Source organism: Lampetra planeri, chromosome 18 (genome assembly GCF_965212315.1).
Source record: "Lampetra planeri chromosome 18, kcLamPlan1.2.h2, whole genome shotgun sequence".
NCBI lineage: Eukaryota > Metazoa > Chordata > Hyperoartia > Petromyzontiformes > Petromyzontidae > Lampetra > Lampetra planeri.
Window position 1 is genome coordinate 12481389 of NC_136124.1, and position 17918 is coordinate 12499306.

General features: G+C 49.0%; 1 protein-coding gene across 1 annotated transcript in view; it reads right to left on the bottom strand.

Annotated features, from left to right (window-relative positions):
- Positions 1–11600: 11600 nt before the first annotated feature.
- Positions 11601–17918, bottom strand: part of LOC144723685 (cytoplasmic dynein 1 heavy chain 1-like) — a 124688-nt gene continuing 118370 nt past the window's right edge. The window contains exons 81-83 of the mRNA XM_078602605.1: positions 17589–17763; positions 15498–15625; positions 11601–14295 (exon numbers count right to left, since the gene is read on the bottom strand). Coding sequence (XP_078458731.1) covers positions 14167–14295; positions 15498–15625; positions 17589–17763 — 432 coding nt within the window. The 3' untranslated portion in view covers positions 11601–14166. The remainder of the gene's footprint in view (positions 14296–15497; positions 15626–17588; positions 17764–17918) is intronic.

Consider the following 17918-nt stretch of genomic DNA (forward strand, 5'->3'; position numbering starts at 1 on the left):
TCCACGTGTTCAGTAGGGGAGTAGTGCTTAATTAAAACTCACATTTTCATCCGCGTGCATCCGGCCATTGATAAGAAGTCACCAAGATTTATTTAGAGCTACAATCATCTGTATATATTTTTTGTCCTTTTGAAGCCGGCTAGAAAATTAAGTTGAGTCGTAAAAATTAACCCGTAAAAACAAAGTTTTTCACTATAAATCCTTTATATGCGTGTTCAATGGGCCACAACCTAGCCCACATTGGTCTTTGAAACGGGCGGCTGGAGTCCTCTTGTCCTCTGGCTTGAGATGGCTGCCACCTATGGGTCAGATGATTGCCTGCCACCATTAAGCAATTGGTAATTAAATATAATTTTTTTTACCTAAAAAGTGTAAAATTTTGGAAAAAAATTTTCACGAAAAGAAATTGTCACGCACAACGAGTCTGTGTGCAAAATGTCAGCTCGATTGGATCACGGGAAGTGGGTTAAAAAACGACCGAAAGATTTGCACGGTCGTAAGCGCGCGAGCAAGCAAGTGAACTTAATATAAAGGATTTAAAAATGTTTATCGTGCAAACTGTGTCCCCTTAACTGCCAGCCACAGTAATGCACCCAGTGTAGAGCCACTGCCTCATTCAATACAGAAGCCCTGTCTCGTACATCAGTGATATGTGACGCCACGGCGGCGAGATGTTAACTACCTCGCCCTGGTATACAGGAGGTCGTGGGTTCGATCCCGGCCCTGACGCCTGCTGTATATTTGGAGTTTGCATGTTTTCCCCGTGGCCGCGTGGATTTTCCTCCGGGTCTTCCGTTTTTTTTCCTCCGCATTTAGAAACATGCGTTTTGAGTATTTGGCTGCTATGTTTCCACGTGATAAGCCTCTTCATTGAGCTATCATTTGTGGCCAGGTCACTTCTGAAAAAGAGCTATATATCTCAGTGGGCCTTACCATGGTTAAATAAAAAAAAATAGTTTAGCTTTCTTTTATGGGTGGTCTGATATCCTCCAATATGAAAAACATTGCTAAATCATTAATTGGCCACGCATCCCAGTGCAGGAGATATCTGAGAAATATTCTTGAGAATCATAGTTCATCTTTAGATAGAGCCCTAGTTGTAAGCCCCTTTCCTACATCTTGACTACTGTCATTGTCCACATCAGATTGGTTTGTTTAAAGGCAACCCCCGTGATGTTAAATAATTAAAGTTGAGTAATCTGCTGAATTTAGGTAACATTGAAGTCGACTCACTAAGGTGTTTTTATGTATATATGAAAAAAACTCCGGATGGAGAGCAGGTTATTAAGACAGGCATCATTGAGACAGACATTGGAGTGGTACCCAGATGTTGGTGACCAAGGGGAAAGCTCTGAAGCCAAATGTTGGGATACAAAATTTGTAGGTTGACTCGGTTGTTGGTTGATTGCTGCACAACAGTTGTGGTATCTAGCAGACGGGGGAAGCGATGGTAAGGTCTGGTAATACTGATATTGGCTGTGACGACACCTCAGCTTTGGCTACCAAACCAAATGCCTTTCTGAACCAATGTTTCCCAGTGGCACTTGTTTCGACAATGCAAATCCCGAGCCGGTTTTGGTTTTGCCTGAGCCATTGGCACTGCAGCCCAATGGATAAATACGACGGGGTTGCGTGACGTTATAAACCAAGACACATCCACGAGCATAGTTTGCTTCGGTTAAACACATGCCTCTATAAAAACAAAAGTTGATCTGGGAGTCCTTTCCATCGGTGGACTTCAATGTTATTTTATTTCAGCGATGATGCAAACATAAGTCCTATTTATTACCCGCAATACGTGACGACATGATGGCTTTGTCAGCAATATTGAGCTGGATCCCAGCTTCTATCGCCAAATGCTTTAGCGTAGGACGTCGGTGTGTGTGGAGTTGGTGCAGTGATTTGCAATCTTGTTCTTGTGGCCTCATCTGACCCATGCATTACACTAGGCTCATGAGTGTGGTGCTAACTTTGCGGGGCCAGGAAGTACATTATACAACCCTTAACCCCACTTCTGATTTGTAACTTGTGAGGGCAGAATTGATATTTGTTGCTGTTGGGTGACTCAAAGTTAAACATTTCCAACCAGCTCCATGTTTAGCATTTGGAAATACTCATTTCTCTTGAAAACCCTCAGCCATTGGTAGAAATGCTGCATTCCTTTGACAGAGACCACTTTCCGTAGGACAATCACTGGTGGCTTCTATCAAATTGGTCGTCATTTTTACGAAGGACCAAGTCGAGTCCTGAATGTAATTTTGAATGTGTGACCTGGTTGTACGCAGTGGTGCTTGACTTCTTCTAGCATCTCGCCATCCACAATCGTGCTTTGGTTAGACTGCTTGACTCTACCAAAAAGTTCCTTGAGAGTTGATTCGGCCCTTTGAAGCTCAATAACATAAGCAGCATCAGTGGGAAGTCAACAGTGATCATCCTACCAGGTGAATGACTCCTGTCTGGAAATGAGGAATAGCCATCGCACTGCAACGTGCTTGTTTGAGCAGGTGGGATGCCTTCGTGACCAAATAATAACTTCCATTTATGAATTCACCAGGCATCCATGCATCCCACAGACAATACGCTAAGTTTAGTACCAACATACCTGAAGGGAAATGTCAATGTTTGACTCCACTCCCAGGGCTTTAGCTTCGACCTTCAAATTATTTGCTGTCCTTGTTGTTTTGGAACGTGACATAATGAACATAGAATGGTACCTGTTTAAAATGTTATTTGATTTGTACAGTCGATGTATGTGTTTTGTTCGTTTGTGAGGCGTTGATTTTTTTGGAAGCTACCCCTCTTTGTCAGAAACGCCGGCTGGCCAGCGCTGGGTTTTGCCATAGCAGCAGTCGCCATGCTCGCAGGTGTCGGTTCTCTGCATGAAGTTGCAGGGACTCACGGCTGCGCTTCTGTGGGAATTTACCTCTGGGAGGCTGCTTTTCAGACCCCAGGTGTGCGTGTTCGTCTCCGCAAGGGGAAACTGTCGCGGCTGAGCAGACCGAGATGAGTGCGTCAAACGCGCCAAGGACGAGCATTCGGTTTGAAATAACAAAAATAAAAATAGTTCTTTATTTAACCAGCAAAAGCCTCACCGAGTCCCAAGACACTTTTTTTTATGTTTCTACATCGAGATGTTTGCCACAGTCATTTTTACTGGGTTTTGCTTTGCATGTTGAGATGAAAGCCAGATTACCTAGAGACGAAATCTTTCAAGCAGATTACGCTGAAAGTTCTGCGAAAATGTTTCATGAGCTCACTTTCTGTACCGTCACCTGCCATCTAGTGGCCCAGCAGGTGAAGGAATCTCCAAGCTCACGATGATCTGAATGTGATCCACAAACCCCACATCTTTAGGCACTTGGTTACATCGATCCAGCACTGATTTACAGCTGTTTAAAGCGATATTCACATCCCTCACTTGCCAACTTCCGTTTCATATAAGCACATCGTTCCTGTATAGTTATTTACTGCACATTTGTTATATTCCTGACATGTTTGTTCTGGTCCTTGATTAGGACGAATGAAACAAATTATTGTTTTTTTTTTAGTTTGTCAAAGTGTGTCTTGCGCTCTCCTTCCAGAACGTTCTTAATGCTGCTATTTTTTTTAACTACATATTTTTGTTTCATACTATATCCGTATTTGGGAATCCGGGTTTGTGCTGGAACTAAGTTTCCAAGCACGGGTCTAGTTGGGCGGTGCTGCTTTTTTGGAAAGCTGCACATTGAAGTCCGGGTTCATCCAAGCCAATCGTCCATGGGGGAGGGGGGGGTCAATAACATGAGTGAGCCTGTGGGAAGTCGTCAGTAGTTGTCCCGTTGATCAACTGGCCCTGCCACGAGGATGTTGAATTTACACCACACCAGCAGATGATCACCGCCCCATTGCTCGTTTGAGTAGACCCTTCGTCTCAAATACTTACCCATGTGTTGCCAGAACATTGCTCAACCGGGGCTGACCTGTGGCATCGTGCGGCCCAAAATTACGTACGTGTGGTGTAGTGTGTACAAGCGGTTCTCGTTTGTGCCATTCATATGTCATGGGTGGATCGGTGTGTGTAGGGAGTGTTTCATTACCTCTCCATTGTGCTGGTATGCTGTGAGCAGCAGCTCTTTGGTGCCAGAAGCACAACTTGTGTTTTGACAGGCAAGAACATTTGTAAAATGTAGGTGTGCTGAACTCATTGGGCAACCTGCACTGGCTCATTGTTTGCAATTGAAATTAAAACATGATTTGCAATTGAAGTTTAATTGCCAGGAGACACTGATCAGAGCACTCAAAATCGCTTTAGTAGTGATCTTTGGCTGAATACTAGATGGCGCACTTCTATGCTTTCTTAAGAGTGAACATTGCTTGGAAAACTGCAACATGTACTCCTCAAAGTGGAGCTACGCTAAGATTGAGTGACATCTAAATTGTATTTTGCTGTGGTTTTAGTGGCACTGTCCGTGGATAATGTAACTCCTCGGAAGGTTGAAAGTTCCAATACTGATTGGCGGTTGAATCAACAGTGAAAGTTTGTATTTTTACACCCGATTTTCAGGGCTGCCAATGGAAACGAGTTCTAACGACCTCGTCACAACTGGGTATTATGGGATAATTTGACTCGAGTAGCATATTTTTGTTACTTTGCTCGGTGAATCTGCTGATGCAACTTTCATCGTTCCACTTCTACCTTTGGCCTGATCCAGCAGCGCATGCTTTATTCTCAGGCTGACGAGGATCGTCACCGGCTGGGATTGAAAACCCCCGATGGCTTCTTGCCCCGTTCACAGAGACGGAGCATCCCTTGGCCCTGCGCACGGCCACCGCTTTACCCCCAACAATCGGCACAGCTGCTGCCGTCGTGTTCCCCCGGCAACGGTGCCTTAATTATGTCGTGGCGCTCTCGTCAAGACAAAAGTTGGGGTGGGGTAGCGGGGGGGGGTGTGCAGTGCCGTGCTTTAATCGTGGACTCGCGCGAAGCCACACAATGAAGGAGCGGCTCTTGGGAGCCGCTCGCTGTCCATGTTTTATGGAAATGGATGGCAATAATATCTTGCCAGGTGGTGGTGCCATTCGTCGCGTGCTAGACACACGCTCCCAACGCTGGGGGAGGGGGGGGTTCAGTCCTGATTGAGAAGTGACTCCGCCCATTATTATCGTCATAACGTTGAGGTTGAGGACATGATTTCCACTGTGGGAAGTCAACTGGTTGTCTAATACACAGGGGAGGTTGGTTTTTGTCATGAGAATGTGGAATTTCCAGCACTGGCCAGGGGACAGCCATGGAGATGAGTGCTGCCTCATGCTTGTTTGAGCAGAGAACAATGTTGACGTTCACCTAATTAATCCAACTCCCATTTGTGCTATTTAGGCGAGGAGGCAATATTCCTGGTCACCGAGGGAAGTGGAGGGAGACGCGTCTTGAATTCAGACACTCCCACAAAAGACATGGGCTTCAGAAGTCCATACTCTCTGTCATGTAGAGTGGGTCAACACATCACCTTCACATTTCTACAGCTGTATTGGGAAGTCTACTTAGTGGGTATTCTGATTCATGTTTGTAAGGAAATTGTAAACCTAGTGATTACGATGAAACCCAACTACACTTGATAACTATTTTCAGATGGCAACATTGTCAACGGAGGCGATAATCTAGCAATGTTGAGGTGGGGTTGGTGGATCACTTGGAGATCATTGATATTCAAGCCAAGTTCGGTTGTTAGGTGGCCAGGATATGCCAGTGGAGCAATGGGCGGGTCACTGGCTCGTTTGTAAAGATGATTTTAAACATCCCCGTTATATGCAAGGCTTTCATTTGTTCATTCCAGTTTCACTTGCACGTGCATTTTTATAAAAAAAAAAAGATTTGGCCAAAAAAATAAAGTGTATTGAATCCCAAAATAGGCTTTTGCTGGGTAAACAGTGGACTATTGTGTGATCCGATATGATGTTCGTGATGATTCGATGGCTTTGACATGGCAAATGACCACAATGAGTTTTTTGTAGCATTTCTGTACACCGGGTAAAGAAGTTGAGAAGAGCCTGCCGATGGCGGAATTATCTTTGTTTGCGGACCCGTGGCTGTAAGCTGCTGAGTTGTGTTGTGACAGATCTCTGCTCTGTCCATCTATTATTCACCTTGGGAGGGGCACCCAGAGGTGTGTAACCCAAGGGGAAGACTTCGAGCCAGAGGGTGCTGGTGATGGCGGTGTAAGAGCTATCGTTGGGAGTTCTAGTGTTGACTGCTGCAGGTGAAGGATCTGGCAGAAGGCAGGAAGTGGTGGCATCACCATGAATGTTCACTACATATTGATCTCCGATGCCTGTGTATGCATTTTTAAGTTAATGAGCTAAATCAAATTACGCCTGTTCAGTTCTATCTTGCCTACCTGGTACATCACATTTATTGTTGCAATGTCTGCACTGTACTCCTTTACACTATATATTTAATGCTAAAAAGGGACTTAAATTGCTTCGGCATAATGTAATGTAATTTTAAAAAGCTCAACACATTCATCAATAACACTGCCTTATATATATGATAGGTGACGTTTCGGACACTGGTCCTTCATGGCATGGTTTTTTGTGCTATAAAGAAGGGCCATTATTTTCCTGTCAAGGCAGTGCTTTGAACCAATGTGATGTTATTGTCAATCGCTTGTGTACCACTGCCAACAGCAGCAGCAGCACCAAATAATGTTTTATTGTAATATTAAGTAGGTATAGGCAGTTATGTACATGTCTGAGAACTAGGTCGATACAACGATCTTCATCACCAGATAGGGGCCCACCGAGAGAGAGACCCTTTGATTTCGACCTCACTCGTGGGGCTTGGGAGTTACACGCAAATCCCCCTCCTCGCTATGGAACCAACACGCGCAGCGATGAAACCAATGCGAGGGTTCTATCATTTGGCCCGCAAGTTTGATTCTTGAGTTGGTTGTCTGAAGAAAAAAAACAAGTTCCCAGTGTGGTGATGTCACCCAACATGTACAGCATGATGGGGGGAGTCTAATGACCACAATTGTGCCCCTTCGCTGTTTTAAGAAATCACCACATTGCGTGTATTATCATGAATTGTTCCGTGTTCTTTCAGCCCACATGCAATGCTCTACCTAAAAAGTTTCGTCATTTACAGATAGCGCGAGAATCGGTTAAAGATTTCCTCGCTCAATATGCAGATGCTGCTGGGAAACGTTGATTTGGAGGAAAGCGCATTATGGGCTGATGGGCCAGATCTAATTTAACCCCCCCCCCCCCCCCCCCCGTGTGTGTGTGTACTCGCAAATATATTTCCTGTCGTGGATTGCAGGTTGGATGAGGCGCTGTGGAGTAATGAAACCTCACTTTATTTTGTTGTTTTAAGACGGGGCAAGTGCACAGGTCGGTGCGAGCACGTAGTGCGGGCATCGCTGTGTGTGCATCGCTGTGTGTGCTGTCAAAAAGTAACCTGCAGCGCCACACCTATTACCATCATTAGAGGAATAAACGGTGATCCAATCTCCGACCCCCAGGAACAGGTTTGCAGATTTGCTGAGCATTTCTGTGAGGTCCTGGGGGAGGGAAAATCTCTCAGCCAGGAAAACATCATGGCACAAAGTGGGGATAACCCTGCTGAGGCTGCGGTGCCTCAAATATTGGAAGAGGTCACCCCCTGTGAGTGGCTGGCTGAGGTGCCAGCTGTTGAGGAAGTACTGAGGGCGATCCGGAGTCTGAGACCAGGGAAGGCACCGGGCAGAGATGATCTCCCAAGCGAAATGCTGAGGGAGGGTGGCGTTTGTGCACAGACTGCCCTATATGACATCATAACAACAGTCTGGACCACTGGATGGGTTCCGCAGGACTGGAAGGATGCCCTGGTGGTCCCCCTCTTTAAGAAGGGGGACCGTACCGACTGTAACAACTACAGGGGCATCTCACTCCTCAGTGTGCCGGGTAAGGTCCTGGCAAGGATTATTCAATATCGCCTTGCTAGGCACGCGGAGGAGAGGCTTGCGGAGCCCCAATGCGGTTTCAGGAAAGGGCGGTCCTGCACAGATGCCATATTTTCTGTCCGTCTGCTACAGCAGAGGTGTAGGGAATTCCAAAAAGACCTACATCTCTGCTTTATTGACCTGGTCAAGGCCTATGATACCATCAGTAGGACTGGGCTCTGGGTTGTTCTTCGTGCTTTCGGAGTCCCTGACCCTCTGCTCACGATCATTAAGGACCTTCATGATGGAGAGCGGGCCCGGGTAAAACTACGTGGCCGGGAGTCGGAGCCTTTCCCTGTACACCTTGGGGTGCGACAGGGATGTCCTCTGGCTCCCACATTATTTAACATCTATTTCGACTGCGTAGTTCGTGAAGCCTTCAATAGCTGTACCGGGGGAATTTCCATTTGGTACAGATATAATGGGAGGCTGATCGACGCCCGGGTGCGATCAAGGGATGGCTCCCTATTGGTCAACCACGTTATGTATGCCGATGATTTGGTAATAGCTGCTCATTCAGAAGAGGAGTTGGAGACGCTGCTGCTGAGACTGGAGCATGCCACTAAGAGGTGGGGCCTTACCATCAGCCCCACCAAAACTAAGCACCTGCCTGGGTATTTTGTACCATCGGACACTCCACCCCCACAACTCCCAATTGGTGATGGGGCAGTTGTGGAGAGAGTGGAGAGTTTCCCATACCTGGGCAGTGTGCTTATGACCGGCTCCAGTTTATCAGCAGAGGTCTCACTCCGAATCAGTCGAGCGGCAATATCTTTTCATCGGTTGCGTAACGCTGTGTGGAAGCTACCTGGTCTGTCGCTCCGCACGAAGCTTCAGGTCTTCTCGGCCACGGTCATTCCCTCCCTTCTCTACGCTTGCGAAACGTGGACCCCCCTAGTGGAGCATCTTCGCCGGTTGGAAACATTTAGGCTGGCCTGCCTACGATCCATCCTGGGTTTAACCAGGCTGGATTGTGTGAGGAGCTCACAAGTCCTTGAAAGATCTGGGCAAAGTCCCATCAGTGAGCTCTGGCAGGCAAGGCTGCGTTGGCTGGGTCATGTAGCCCGCATGCCCAGCCACCGCATGCCTAAACAGCTTTTGTTCGGCCGGATCGAGGGGGCTAAACGGGCGCGGCACGGGCTAGAGAAGAGATGGAGTGATGTACAGGAGGATGTGGAGCTGAGTGGACTTGCTGATGACTGGTACCAGCGGTGTCAAGATCGGCCTCAGTGGAGGAGGCTCGTGAAGGACGCTACTGGGCAGTTGGAGGCAGTCGCCCTCCAACAACAACGGAGGGCGGAGGAGTGACGCTCACAACAACGAGCGGAGCGCCGGGTGGCTAAAGCACAGCAAGTTGGTACAGTAGGGGGCACAGGTGGTGCATCAGCCAGTCATCTTGGTCATCTCGGTCAGTCGACCCGTGGCACCTGGGTCTGCCCCGTGACCTCCTGCCAGCGGGCGTTCGACACTTCACGTGGCCTCAAGGTGCACATGGCCTGGCACAAGCGTCGTGGTGACGTCACCGCCACTTAGTGGCGAATGGCGGTTGTTGTTGTGCTGTCAATGTTGTGTGGGGTGGGCAAGCAGCTGGCAGCACAGCAAGTTGACCTGTTTGGGTGCAGAGCTTTCAATGTCTTGATTTGAAGCTTTTGTGACTGCAGGAATCCATACAAACAGTAATAACTTTCGATGCGTCATTCCCTTCATGCGTGGATTTTCACCAGGTACTCCCCAGTCTCTGCAACGTGAAAAAAGAATTGGGACAAACCCCAATGCCGGCCCCCACTTTGAAAATTAACTGGTGGACTTCGATTTGTCTTGATGAAAGGACGTTATTTGTTAACATACAAACAACATTGTAACAGTACCATGGTCTTTCAGTATTGGGAGGGCGACTTCGACAAACGAATCTGCCTCCAATTACCAATTATTTTTACAAGTAACACAATCCTCTGTTTGATATTCTTAAAGTAATCTAATTTCAGCATAAAGTAACAATTTGACCTCAGATGCGTGTGTAGGCTTTGTCCTGTGATCTGTGTTCATTGGTAGCTGCTGTTACCCTCACTGATGCAAGCTGCTCACGCCCCCCCCCCCCCCCCATTTTCATTGCTTTTGGAATCAATAAAAAAGTTTTTAGACAACAGTCAAATGTGAGGGGTGAAGATAGCCTTGTCCCTGATTAGGGATACTCAGATCGCCCACTTACCGGGAGTAAGAGGGGGTTGTGATTCCCTGTCGAGGTAATTACAGGTTATAGTTTTGCGTGTTTAACTTGTGGGTTGCATCGACTTGCCCGCCCACCGTTTTGAGAGTGTTGTGGTCATTTTGGCCTCTGCACGGTTACATTTTTTAAAATTTTATTTGTAAATTTGTGAAATATTGGGACGACTACGGCGAGTCGGACGCGTTCTAGGTTTGACTTTGTCCGATCAGACGTTTGGAACTCTGTTAAGGCGTAGAGGGAGAGAGAGAGAGGAAAAGCAAAAAAAATGTGTTTATTTTTTTATTAAAAAAACAAAACAAGAAGTGACTTTTACGCCGAGTCTCGGATTCGGATGCGTCGACTAATACGTAATTATATAATAGCGCTCGGCAGTGGGAAATTAAACATTTTACAGTGCAAACTCGTGAGCCTGTGTGTGGGTTGTGTGTCTCGAACGTGTCTGTGTGGGTGTGTATCTGTGTGTCGGGGGTCATTGATTAAGGCCGGCACAGCACTGACGAGGTTTGCTGTGGCCACAAGTGTCTGGCCACTTGCCGTCCCATTGGCTTTAATCACGCCCACACATTGTACCATGTACTCATTTCTGTCGTTTGCTAATATTCACCAAGTGGGCACGCATGTGTACATTGCAACAGGACCTAACCTCAAGTCTGAATCAGAACACCAAGAGGACAATGGCTTTGAGTCGTTATGTCGTTGGGGACCCTGATCCCCTGTCCACAATCATTGAGAATCTACATCATGGTGAACAGGTCTGGGTAAAGATATGCGGCCATGAGTCGTTCCCTGAGCATTCCGTTTGTGTCTTTTGTGCATATGCACAATGAGGGGAGTGGTGGTGCAGTGGTCAGCACACGAGCTGTGAACCTTGCGACCTTGGTTCAATTCCCTGTCACGGCTAACATCGGTGGCGAGAGATATATTAGAGCTGCCCCTGTGCCCCACTGAGGGTGAGACGGCCATCACGTGTTTTTGCTACGCTGGAGAGACAGGCACTTCAGGCGAAGTGTCGGCCACCACTCCCAGCGTTCGCCCCAACAATCTGTCAAGTTTCCATCTCTAATCCCATCACGCGGGAGCTGGGGTTGGTTGATCACACAGAGATGGGCCCCAATGCACACGGGACAACTGCCCAACAATAGGGCGCTTCAGGTGACGGTGCAGCGAGTCGTGTTTTGAGCTTTAGATTTATCACAATTTCATTGCATGTTGTGTCAAAATATAAAGGCAATTTTAAGTTTTAAAAATCTTTTAAAAATGTCGTTTTCTAAATGAAAACCATTTTATGCAAGTTAATGTTACATTAACTTTAAAAAAAATTGCTAAAGAGTTAGCAAACGTTGTGTCAAACAGGGCAGGGAATTTGCTCGAACACTGCGCTTCAATGTTGCATCGAGTTAAAACACAAGTGGAGATTTTGCTTTTGCCAGACTTTTAATGAGAGAACCTCAGCACAGCGTGTTCCATTCCTGAGCGTTTCACTCCGTGTCCTCATCACCACCACGACAGCCATCTTCAAATCGGCACCGACATTGTCAAATCATCGTCCATCAAACCCGCAATCATCATCACACCACTGCCACCATCATAATAACTTGGCTATTGCTTTCGATTTCACCTTGACCAAAATGGATTTAATTCCTTTCCTTGCGCCCTTATACTCTCAAGTCACTCCCAACACGGAAATAAAACCACCATAAAACATTTGTTCACATTTTCTCAAAAGCACTTCCCCTACACTTTGTGGAGTGCTTTGACGCCAAATCTCAACGTATTGCGTTGCGCCAATAGACCCTTCAAATCACTCCCGTCGGGGTCAATTCATTACACTATCGATAAATAGCCACAGTCGTTAACGCTTCATCACAAAGTCATCGTCAACCCTCTTGGTCCGTAAAGTAATCATCATCTCATGAGGCTGTACCACTCGGTGCTGGGAAAGTCCACACCGATTGCCGTTGTCTTCAGGAAACACTGGGCCCTGCCACGTGAATGTGGAATCCAGTTCCACATCTCTACCGACCATGGGGATACTGACCCTGGCTCTTGTTCTGACACGCGCCGCAGCAGAAGTCTGCTGCACTTGAGGACCCTATTCTCAAAAGCCTGGCGTGGGTAACTTTAATCGTCACGGGAGTCTAAACACAGCAGCTTTGTAAACAACAACAACAATGACAACATCGATAAGCCCAGTCTGCCTAAACGCACAACCCACCGACCGCCTGACTACCCACTACCCATCACTACACTCAGCACCCCGTGGCTCCTGTCGTCAAAGCACTTGACTCAAGCTCAAGGTCACAATTCCCAGTCCAGAGCTCACTCGGCCCATCATCATCTTCATCGTCATTCCTCTGGGGTTGATTAAATGTGTACCACTTACTGGGAAGTGAACAGTGGTCATTTTAAGGAATGGGAAGCTCCTGCCATAGGAACGTGGAATTTACACCACTGGCTCAGAGCTGGCAACGGAGTGTCACCGCAAGCTCGCCTGAGCTTGTGGGGGTATTGAACTTGTTTTCACGGAACGCGCACCGAACGAAGCAGAGGATTTTCAAACATCACGTTGACAGGATGACGCAGTGATTACGAGCAGAACGCGTGAATTGCCGTGAGCGATACATCAAGCAGTGATACTGTTGGGCGTTTTGAAGTTGTCGCTGTACTGCTGAGGGGTTCTGTCGAAGCAATCCATGCGGCGCTGTGGTTATAACTCAAATCCCGGTCACGTGTCATCTCAGCTTCCCCCCCCACCCCATCATCTCTGGGGTAGATAAAGTCGGTCTCGAAATTATGACAACTCCAATCCGATGTCGGACCACTGGTGGATGATGGTGAAATCCCCACCAATGCTTCGGGGCTGCCCCCCCCCCCCCCCCCAGTGCTGATTAATCTGTGGAAGGGAGCTTCATGGCCCATCGGATTTCTCCAGGATACATAATAAAGATTCTGATTCGAGTAGAGACCTAACCTTGACTTAAATAACCCTCACAGTGCCTTCGTCTGACTCGTGGGGACCCGAGCATCAGCACGTGAGCCATGCGACCTCTCGTCATTCTCACGGTCCCTGCGGTCTCAATAGTTCCTCTTGGCAACTGCTACGATGCTTAACATGCAGTTGCCAATTTGCCAATGCCTGCGTCTCATGGAGCCAGGCTAAAGGCACCCTCCTAAGCAACGCGTATGGAGTGTAAGTGTTTACAATTTAGCAAAAAAAACGTGCCTCCGGTCACGTGAAACATTTAGCACGTTACCTTCATCGCAATTGAAATGGAAAATTCTCCGAAGGTTCTCTTTATTTTGGACACCCCTCGCCCGTCGTTTAAAAACTACCGACTCGGCGTTCACATTACGAGGAGAAAAATCCCAGCATCGCCGAGGCCGAGTTAATAAATAGGCTAGTAAAGCAATCGCTACGAAATAAAATGCGTGCAAATAAATATAAATACGTAAATAACTTGTCGGGAGTCAAACCACTCGGGGTCCCCCGTGCCGGGAGTTTGTAGTCGTTGTCTGCGGCTGTGTGCAGACACAAGGTTGGCCTGAGAAGTGCGTCTGGACAGGGAGATGTCCATGCATGCAGGCACACCTGTGCATATACACCTGTGCATGTTACACCTGTGCAGGTACCCCTGCGTGATACGTCTGTACAGGTGGGTTTGTGCGCCTACGTTCCGTTCCTGCTCACGCGGTTAGGCCCATGCGTGTCCCGTGGTGCGCGTGTCGGAGCATCGCAGGTGCGTGCCGCTGCAGGCGGTGTGACTTTCTACACAGATGCACCTGTGTGTGCGTGCGTCTGCTCTGTGTGTGCGTCCGTACGTAGGTTTGTGTGCGAGCCTCTCTGTCCCTGCGTACGTGTGTGCGTGTGTGCTCGCGGACGCGGTTGTGTGCGCGTGTGTGTACTCGCGTGTGCGCTTGTGTGCACACGCGTGTGTGTGTACACGTGTGTGTGTGTGTGGGCACGACGCGATCTCCAGCCCGTCACTCGGCGCACAGCAGGGCAACTCCGCGCTCGTAGAATCGCCGCGCGTCCTCGTGCCCCGAGATCTCGAGGTCCACCGTGAAGATGAGGTCGGCGCGTGTGAAGTTCAGGTACACGGGCAGCGTCACCTGGAGGGAGGGATGCGTCTTATTAATCCCGCGCACTGCCCCCATCTGTCTGGCGACGCAATCGGCGAGTCTTAGCGGTTCCATTCCCGTGCTGAGAAATGTTTCTTTTCGTCGGACAATTTGGTGGAGATGCGTCGATGTCTAAGTGACCAAAAAAGAGGAACGCCAGGGCGGTTTTCGGAGGCCCGGGGGCAAAACGAGCTGCCCCTCACTGTACTGCACTGGGCCAAGCTCACAGACGTGGAGAAAAAACTGACGACCACGGTGAGTGCCACCGCTACACCGCTCACATGCACTCACACACACACGCACTCACACACACGCCGCTCGCACACACACACACTCGCACACACAGACTCACACACACCGCTCAAACACCCCACACACAGACTCGCACACACAGACTCGCACACACAGACTCACACACACAGACTCGCACACACAGACTCACACACACCGCTCAAACACCCCACACACAGACTCGCACACACAGACTCGCACACGCCGCTCACTCACACTCACCGCTCGCACACACACTCGCAGACTCACACACGCCACTTGCACACATTAACACACGCCGCTCACACACACCGCCTGCGCACACTCACATATGCCGTTCACACACACACACCACTCACACATGCCACTCACATACTCACACACACCGCTACATCGCTTGCACACAAAACACAAAGATCCCCCGTGTAGCCTTAACAGACTGTTGGCGCAAGTGCTGTTAGCGAGCACCTATAAAGGCCAGCATGGTACACGAGTGGGTGGGTGGGTGGCCAGAACCACGCCCGACCGCCTTTGTCTCTCCAGTGGTGATGTTTCTACACACCGCACCCACCAGGTACTCATTTGAGACTCGGGTCGCCGGGTTCGCGAAGCAGTGCGCCAACCACCGCACCATTGCTCCCCATACACCCACCCGCATGTACGTACAAGCACACGACTACTGTGTGAGTGTGTGCGTGAGTGTGAGTGCGTGTGTGTGAGTGTGTGCATGAGTGTGAGTGCATGTGTGTGTGTGTGAGTGTGTGTGTGCGAGCAGCGTGTGCAAGTCTGTGAGCAGCATGTGTGTGTGAGTCTGTGTGTGTGAGCGGCGTGTGTGTGTGAGTGTGTGTGTGCGTGTGCGAGTGTGAGTGTGTGAGCTGCGTGTGTGTGTGAGTGCGTGTGAGCAGTGTAGGGGTGGCACTCACCGTGGTCGTCAGTTTCTCCACATCCGTGAGCTTGGCCCAGTGCAGTGCAGTGAGGGGCAGCTCGGTGGAGATGGTGTGCGACAGAGACAGCTTGTTGTCAGAGCACGTGGCGCCCTGTAGCTTCAGGCCTGCACACCACCCACCACACACCATCCGTCACTCACCACCCCTCACAACAACAACAACCGCCGTTTGGCACTATGTGACGGCATAGTAGGAGACGCTTGTGTCGGCCTCGGTGCACCTTGAAGCCACGTGAAGTGTCGAAGGCCCGCTGGCAGGAGGCCACGGGACAGACGCAGGTACCGTTGGGTTGACTGATTGAGATGAATGCCTGATGCACTATCTGCGCCTCCTACTATGCCGGTTTGTATTTTATCTGCCCGGTGCTCTGCTCGTTGTGAGCGTCGCTCCTCCACTCTCCGTCATTGTTGGAGGGCGACTGCCTCCAACTGCCCAATAGCGTTCTTCATGAGCCTCCTCCACAGAGGCCGATCTTGACACCGCTGGTACCAGTCTTCATCAAGTCCACTCAGCTCCACATCCTCCTGTACCGCATCAGTCCATCTCTTTAGCGCCCCTCTATCCAGCCAAACAGAAGATGCTTGGGCATGCGGTGGCTCTGCATGCGGGCTACACGAACCCTCCAACATCATCGCCGCCTTGCCTGCAAGAGGAGCTCACTCATGGGCAGAGGCGGGCTTGTCAGGGCCAGCAAGGCCTTCTCTGCTGGCCTAGAGATTGTCTGAATCAGAATTTTTTCTTTCATTTTCATTAATGCTATATGTATTTTACAAAGTTCGTTCCCATCGGTCTATAAACGTCATTTCATTGCTACTCTCCCTCGGTTGCGCTGCTTCCAGTGCCGCTAATAAATTTAAGCGTTTATTCAATCGGATTTTCCACCTGTGCTGTCCCTGCCTCTCCGGGTGAAAAATTGACCCTGAGGCCTTCAGAATGTCGAGTGAATCCCCTCTGCTGTTGAAGAGTGATTGTCATATTCTTTAACCAATCAGATGTCGAGTTTGCCATGTTGGGCGTGTTCTTTGACACGCCGGAGCCTTCTAGCTGGCCTAGCCGCCTATGTTAGCCTTCTTCGTGGGGCGTGATCGGAGGGCCACTTAGCTAACTGAAGTAAAACTCGCTAGCACGTAACGTAGCATCATCTAGGATGCATTTAAACTTTATTTCGTGACTTTCAGATTTTTAGATGTAGTGCTTTACATTTTTTGTTTTCTGTGGGAAAAGCCTGTTGAATCCTGATTGTGTCATTTGTGTTTTACGGCATTTTTGCTTGCTTGGTGATGGTATGAGTAAATGTGACTGGTTGTTCTTGTTTCTTTGGTAATGACATTGATTTGGGCAATGCGATGTCTATTTGTGATGCAGCATCCTGTCATACTGTGTAATAGTGGTACATCACTTCATTCCACTCGATAAAGGTTACTGTCACTGTGAATATGGTGTGGTTACATCGAATGACAACAGCCTATAGCCCTAGTGTCATGGTGAGGTTATTCGAAGGCGGTTTAATTGCGGGAGGATGGCACTGAAGGCCTCGGTGTAAAATACACGGCCCGCCACTGCTCATGGGAATGTGTCCAGATCTTTCAAGGATTTGTAAACTCCTCAAACAATCCAGCGCTCTCAATGCACTCTCACCGCTGATTGGTTATGTTGATCTCTGCGTGTTTATGGAACCATCGCTTCAAAAAGCCTTTTGGTTGATTTACCAATTTTTTTTTCATTTGGATTGACATTTTCCTCATTAACAGTTTCATTCAAGAGACACAATATTTACGTCATAGATATTGTGGTGTAGTACTTTGAAGTCAACATTCATTTCTTAGTTGTATTGACAATTCTCCTTTCGAACGGTTTGATTTAACAGACGTGATGTATGCGTCATGTCTAGCCCGGAGCAGAACTTGTGACTTCACGCCGCCCCACACTGAACCCATCCGGGGCCACAAACTCAACAAACTCTCCCACCGGCCCTGCGTGGAAACGAGCCGCACACCCAACCCAGCACCCCCCCCCACCTCCCCCTCTCGTCACGCGGACGAGTTGTCCCTCCCGCAGTACACTCACCCGTCACTCCGAAGCTGCACGCGTCCAGCCCCTGGGCTCCTCCGCTGGCTCCGCTCACCGTCACCTGCAGGCTCAGCTCCTCCAGGGACCAGCTGTTGGCCTGCGCCACGTACTGCCGCGTCGCCGTGATGTACGCCTCCGGCACAAACAGCCCCCCCAACCACACGTGCAGGCTCTGACGGTGGCGCACGGTGGGGAGGGCGGGGGGGTGTAGAAGGAATCGGCCACGGTGGCGGGGGATGGCGGCCGTGTGTGTCTGTGTGTGTCTGTGTGTCGGTGTGTGTGTGTGTGTGTCGGTGTGTGGGTGTGTGTGCGTGTGTCGGTGTCTGT